Source organism: Vidua macroura, chromosome 1 (assembly GCF_024509145.1).
Source record: "Vidua macroura isolate BioBank_ID:100142 chromosome 1, ASM2450914v1, whole genome shotgun sequence".
In the NCBI taxonomy this organism is placed as follows: Eukaryota; Metazoa; Chordata; class Aves; order Passeriformes; family Viduidae; genus Vidua; species Vidua macroura.
The window spans coordinates 107,720,071-107,727,274 of NC_071571.1; the positions used below are offsets into that span (position 1 = coordinate 107,720,071).

Genomic DNA, 7,204 nt, shown 5'->3' on the forward strand with positions numbered 1-7,204 from the left:
CTTTTCTTTTATATACCTTTTATGTATCCTCAGTACTCCTAGCATGCATACTTGTAATTCCTTAAGTCTGATAACTCAGCATAGCCCTAGTAGTCTGTTAAGCCAGGAGACCAAACATCTTAAAGGCCTTGTAGTAGGAGGCTGGAAAGCCCCATGCTGTCTTGAGAAACCAAGGTCCCCTCTAGAACATATTCTCCAAACTAAGATTCTGCCCATGCAGGGAATTCCTTGGATGGGGGAATATCATGCCATTCATCCAAGCCTCCCATTGGGGTATCCTTGTTAGATATCCCAATTTGTAAGCTCTATGAATTGTAAATGTGATTTTATCATGTGTGTGCATTGCGGTGTGTCCCACCTTGGCGAAGTGGTGCACCATAAGCAACCTTATTAAAATACCTAGTTAAAACCCCCTTGTCCCTTAACCTTGTCTGGCTCTCAATTTTTTTAAGACCAGGAAAAGGCCTCAAAAGTAACCTATATATTAAACTTCCCATCAGAAAACAAATTTGGAAAGTTTTTGTGCCAGAATAGATGAAGAAGAAATACTGTAGCTGGTCTGATGGAGTGAATGGAGAATGACCAGCATTAAATAAGTTCAGGTTCTACTCACAAATCTACCACTCTTCTCATAGAAAACCACAAGCAAGGAGCTTTGTAGCTTTTTTGTAGTTGTAAAGTTTTTTGTAATTTACTGATTAGAGATGCTTTGTACAACATAGAAAATTGTAGTATTGCTTAATATTATTCTTTATACACAGGGTAAATTTGCTTTGACAGTCTTTCTGATAATTTGGTTATAACACTAGAGGCGCATGTGAAGTTGTGACGGGCTTTGTCCCTTGACAAAACTCATTAGAACATCTTATTTAAGGAGAGAGTGAAGCAGAGCCTGATGATGTTACATTTTCTTGATTTGAAATTGGTTATGTATAATTACCAATCAAAGTTTTGCAGTCTGATTCAGAAATCTTAATCAAGGCTGCTGTCATTTTTTTCTCTTTTTTCAAGGGCCATATTTGTTTGTGTTTTTTAAATAGCTTTTAGCAAAAGTTACTTTGTTTAGAAAATATGAGAACAAAAATCAGAGTTTTCCTATAGCCAAAAAGAAATGAGCAGAACCAGGGAAAATATGATTTACAGCATTGAATGTACATTTTTTGTTGAAAAATAAAAATTGGTACTTTACTATTGGGTAAAAAATTAGTACTTCACTGGGAAATATATTTTGTGTAGAACACGTTTTTGCAATGTGTTTGTTGTTGATTACACTAAAGAAAAGGAATGCTGAGTCACAGCACTTACTGCTTTAAATCGCAACAGGGCAGGTCAGCTCCCCGAGGTTCAAAATCTTGTTGCTAATACTGGCAAGACTGGTGTGTCCCTCAGAGCTTGCCAGGAATATGAAAACCTTGAACCAATGCTGCTGCAGGAATTTAAAAATCCTCTCAGACTTAAGATGCTCAAGGTATGCTTATTGTTACTGTTATCTTTGCTCCATTTTGATGCCCAGGCTTTCCATCATTTCTGGAACTGAGATTCAGATGTTCTTTCCCTCCTTCCATCTCGCATCTGAAGCAAGTTCTCACTGTGTTGGAGTTTCATGCTAAACCCACACCTGCTGAATGACAACAGCTTTTCTGTCTTTTAGGGAAGGCTGTTTACTGCCTTGGTTGGGAGGTCTTAAATGTATTCATTGAAATGTTTCTATTTATGTGCACATATAATAAATGTTTCAATTCTGTCTTATGTGCACAGAATGAAAAATACCTTGATTATTTGAAAGCTGCTAACATGCAAAACCACACTATACCAGCTCCGTTACATGACAGCAGTGAAGCATATCTCCTCGGAAGCAACCCCAGCAGTTTCATATCCTACATGTTTTCTCCATTGTTATCTACAGACAGGTAATAAAAATGTTCTCTGTTCTTCTCCTAGTACTTGAATTGTCAAAGCTGCTTGACTCTTAGGGTGCTGAGTGTAAGGATTTTCTTCTTGTTTATGTCTTGGGCTATAACAAAAAGTAGTTCTAAAAGTTCAGGCTTTTTTTTCCTGTGCAAACATTTACCTAAACTGAGTAGATTGAATGGGACGTGGTGGACAATTACAGTGCATGGTCATGCCAGTTCCTAAGCCTGAATGTGTTAAGTTTCATTCACATTCAGAAACACAGTGTATAATGCCGTGATTCCACCCAAATGCTATTCTGCATTTCACAAATGGAGTTTCACTAGAGAAGAGAAAAGATACAGCAACTAACACCTATACTGCAATATGCTTACTTTCCACTACAGGTTACATTTCTCTGTAGATGTACGGACTCGATCATCAAGAGGATTAATAGTTTTCATGGAGGAAAGCTCTGAGGACTCTTACATGGCTCTCCACATTTCAAAAGGACGTTTTGTCTTTTCACTTGGCTCTGGAGAAAAACAAATCAAAGTCAAAACCAATATTAAATACAATGATGGGCAATGGCACACTGTAAGTAGTATGGAACCACAGTGATAACTAGCATTCAGCAGGCACAGCTTGTTGCCTTTTTAAGAGAATAGAAACTCAGTTTTGGTCATCAGAAATTAATTCCTATGCCTGAAAGTTCATGTGGTTGACAGGTCTCTGAGAGATCTTATTGAGACTGATTGCTCCAGGATGTTATTTTCAGTTTAAATGTTTTAACAACGTGATGTTTAATTTAAAGACAAAGAAAATCTGCAACGGCTTTTGTTGGCCTTTGGGGTTTTTATTCTGTTACGTTTGCCTCCTGGAAAGGTGGTCTTCAGCACAGATGGGAAGAACGCCCGCCTTGTTGTTGATGGTCTAAGGGCCCAGCAAAGAAAATTGGCAACAAATTCTGCTATCAACATTAGGCCACCAGTGTATGTAGGAGGGCTGCCACCACTGAAGAGACAGGTAAATAATTGACAAATCCACCCACACACACTCCCCATGCTGCACTAATTACATGGGAAAGTCTTTAATACGCAGGATTTCCATGCTGAAAAGCTTTGGGGAGGATTTCCAAGGGCCGCGTGACTGGTGTTTGCAGTGGTTCATTACAGATCTTTTTCCTCACCTGTTCACACAGCCTGCACCTGTACCCGTATTTTCAATACGTTGCTGAGACACTGATGACAACCATGTACTCTTTTCATTTTTATTCCTTAAAAATAGAGAAGACCAAAGTCACATTTTTAATTCACATTTTAAATACCATCTTTCTGCAGAATATTTACCTCAGTGGACTAAGCAATAATCAGTAGAAAAGCAAAAGAATCATTCTCATTAAGGAGTTATGGATGTAGAACTGGATTTGAATCTGAAATATGTGCAGTTTCTATTTTAAAAAGGGGACAGTTAATGATCCAGGGTATTTTACAAAATCAGATTTAAATAAACAGACTTAGGAAGGGAAGGGTTGCTTCAGGGATTTCACTATTCCTCTTGCATTGTCTTTTTGACACATCATTGGGAAGTATCTCTTTTACAAGTAGGAGTCATGTTAATTCAAAATCAACTCTTACTGGGTTTCAAGCACTTCTTTAGAATTTTGGAATACCTTTTCACTGCATCAAATATGGGTGCTAGGTGCCTTTAGTGCCTGTTGGCTTTCTATAGTCCAAGAGTCCAAAAGAACCAATGTTTAGTATTATTGCTAAAAAAAAAAAGCCATAACGCTTCAGTATTCATGTTTTGAAATATGCTTTCAGAATATGGCAATGAAGAGTTTCAAGGGTTGTCTGAGGAATTTTAAGATGAATGGAAAAACCATGAATGCACCTCAACAAAAAAATGGTATACTTCCATGTCTAGATGTTCCCATGGACACAGGGATTTACTTCTTTAATGAAGGAGGATATATCACCATTGGTAAGCTGTGTAGAGATTATGGTACATGGAATTGTCTGAAGCTTGTAGGTATATGGGTTAGTTGTTTTTATGTGGTTTTCTAATTATTTCCACCTATTATCATCCCTCTCCCCACTGTTTAATTCTCCACAGGTAATTTGCTGATGGGTTTGGATTTCAAGATTGTATTTACCGTTCGACCAAGGAGTTCAACTGGTGTACTCCTCCATGCTGGAAGCAAGCAAGACAGCTACTTGACTGTTTACATGAAGGGAGGGAAGGTGGGTACAGACTGTGTCCATTCCAGCCAGCTGTATTGCCCTCATTCAGCAGGGGGAATTCTGACCTTCCCCTGTTGCTCCTCTTCTTTGTCACAGTAGCTTAACAAGTAACTTCTTTACAGGTGATTGCTGCTGGAAATAGTGATGCTGGAGAATTCCAGGCATCAGTCACACCTAAGAAACCTCTGTCTGATGGACAGTGGCATACCATTGCAGGTACATTGTACATGCCATTTCTTTTGAAGCTTTGAAGGGATGGTGGGCACAGAGCACTGCAGCTCCAAATTTTTATTAATCATTTCACTTCTGTTTAGTCTGAGAATACTCTTTAAAACAATGTATCTTGTGTTAATTAAAGGCTTTATATAAGTTTTTTTTTTTTTTGTTAGGCTCTGTTAAGCCCCAGATGACCTGGGTTTGTCAGTCAGACTCTGAATTAAAAGAAAATCTGTTTTTTCTGTGCCTTAAATTTCAAGAAAGATGCTATTTAAAAATAGTGCCATATCTACCTGATTCTTTAATAGGGTTGAGAAAGAGTTCTCATTTACCTGCTTCTTTGCAGTTTCTCAGAAGGAGAACACAGTGCAGCTAGACGTGGGCACACAGAGTAACTATACCACTGTACTTCAACCCTCTCCTCCTAGACGTGTGTATCAGCCACTCTACTTCGGCAAAATTCCAGGTAATATTATTGCTTCTTATTTTTTCATGTTTCTTCCTTTCCCAAACAAAGGTCCCATCCATTCATGCTCTCCTATATAATTTCCCCTCTTTTGAAAGCCTTGCCATAATTAATGTTCTTTAAAATAATTGTTATTAACTTGGTCTTTCCACTTTGTTTTTTGTAGCAAATTTGGACACCCCGTGGCTTCCAGTTGAAGACCCATTTTTTGGCTGTCTTCGGAATATTACCATCAATGACAAACATGTCTCCACCAGGAGAATTTCAGAGGTTCATGGTGCAGTGAATTTGCACGGGTGCCCAGAGAAGTAACTCTGCTGTTACGGTTGTTGTGCACACATCGGGCTGTGTCTGCTGAAGAGCTGTGTGGATTCCTCTTTGCTGACCAGCATCAGGCTGCTTCTTCTGAACAGCCGGTGAGCAAATGCATCCTCTGGATGTGGACTGTGCCAAAGCAAACGAAATGTATTTGCTTTGACAAACTCCCTTTTAAATGTTATTGATTTCCAAGGTAATCCGTTGTGCCTTTTGAGATATATGCAGAAAATGTAATTGCATATACCCTACTGGGCCAAATTCTGCTCTCATCCACAACAGCAGAGACTTAAGCAACTCCAATGTCTTAATTTTGAAAATTTTCCTTAATGTTGGCCATCTTGAGAGCAAATTTGATCCATTAATATAAAGAATTTTATAAAAATAGAAATCTCTTTGGATTGTTGCTTATACAAAAATGTACATTGATGTTAAAAGTAATAATAATAATATAAATGGAGTTTGAAGCACTTTAAGGAGTGAAACTCTGGGGGTTTGTTACAAAGTTAGGAATTGTGGGACCAAATAAATGCAGTATGTTCCTAAAACCTTTCATTTTCTTGTTTGGTTGTTTAAACCAGGTGGGTTTTTAATGTACATTTTAGAAGCTGCTAAATCCTGCTTGCTTTGTGCAAACATTTCTGTAGGTTTAAGATGAAGATTTGCCTGAATAAGCAGGTAGCCATCATCTCTGCATCTCTGCTCATCACAATTTGATTATCTAAAAATCTCAAAAAGAGGTTCATTTTTTTTGCAATCTTTAGAGACAGAGAGTCTCTTCCATAGGCAATATTTTTTCCTAATGAAATGAAGAAAAGTTTTATCAAGAATAGTAGCTGCATCTACTACAATTATGTAGCACAAATTTCAGGACTAACCCAGCAAAACTGTTTTCTTCAACATTCAAATCTTTGTTTTGTACCTGATTGTGACCCACAGTGGAGGGCAGGGAACCCACTTTGCTTTATTCTTCTGAGAAGAGGGCTGGACTGTATAGACTTGACATGGCTTCTTTTTCCACTGCCATTCAGAATCAGCATTTTTATTTTTTTTTTTTATCCCCAATGCCTGATGCCAACTCTCATTTGCAAAATGAAAAAATAAAAAAAAAAGAAAAAAATTTCTAAGGCTGGTCCTCGATGTAGAGAGGCATGCAGATAAATTCTCCTTCACTCCTAATGCTCCTACTTTCCACTGCCTTCTTCTCAATGTACAGTGTGTGTCCTCAGTGTGTTTGAAATTAGGTGCAAGCTGGACTAACAGAAGCAGATGCCAGATCAATAGCCCTTATGGCTTTGATCATTATTCCCTTTGCAGCTTTGCAGAGTGGCAAAAGTGTCAGAAAGCTGTTCACACCAAATCTTGTGTTGCCTTCTTTTTTATGGCACTTCTTTCACTGGCAAATCTGTGTCCATGCAGAGGTTTCTGAAGTGTAAAGCCAGTTTTGGTGGGAATGGGATGCATGCCGGGGTTCAGGGCTCAGAAGGGAGCAAAGGATTGACATGTAACAGCAGAGCAGTCTCCTTATATGATACACAATCTCCTGTACAGCAATCTGCCACATGGGACAGCAACAGCCATCATGGTGGAGGTGATGGGTTCAGAAATAATTTCCTGTGATAGCAACAACTGAATCCTTTCTATTTATAAAAGCTCAAATACTGCTCAAATACAGTTGACAAAAACTGTGAAAATACTCAATTCATTTACTGGCCTGAATTGACACTAATAGTTTCCAGAAGGAGAAAGGAAGAACAATTAAATTTTACGATGCAATTCTCTAGTAACCTTCCCTTATCTCATGCTCATCAGAGAGCACTGTGAGGCAGATTTTCTCAAACCACAAAAAAAAGCCTTTTCATTCTTCTCTTACTGCCCTCAGTAAAACAAAGACAAAAACCATGGCAAAGATTTTTGTATCACAACCTGGAGCCAGTCCTGGATTTCAATTCCCTTCCATTTGATTTGATCAGAAGTAGTTTTAATGCTGACAAAAAGAAATGAAAAATGTATAAAGACTTGAGTAACTGTAAGATATATCGATGGTAAGTATTAATTCCAATACGATACTATT

The 7,204-nt window shown here is 38.2% G+C and overlaps 1 protein-coding gene across 1 annotated transcript in view; it reads left to right on the forward strand.

Annotated features, from left to right (window-relative positions):
* Positions 1-5,683, forward strand: part of LAMA3 (laminin subunit alpha 3) — a 107,022-nt gene extending 101,339 nt beyond the window's left edge. The window contains 9 exon segments of the mRNA XM_053985477.1: positions 1,324-1,468; positions 1,759-1,910; positions 2,298-2,487; positions 2,776-2,916; positions 3,714-3,873; positions 4,006-4,133; positions 4,256-4,349; positions 4,696-4,815; positions 4,982-5,683. Coding sequence (XP_053841452.1) covers positions 1,324-1,468; positions 1,759-1,910; positions 2,298-2,487; positions 2,776-2,916; positions 3,714-3,873; positions 4,006-4,133; positions 4,256-4,349; positions 4,696-4,815; positions 4,982-5,127 — 1,276 coding nt within the window. The 3' untranslated portion in view covers positions 5,128-5,683.
* The last annotated feature ends 1,521 nt before the right edge of the window (positions 5,684-7,204 follow it).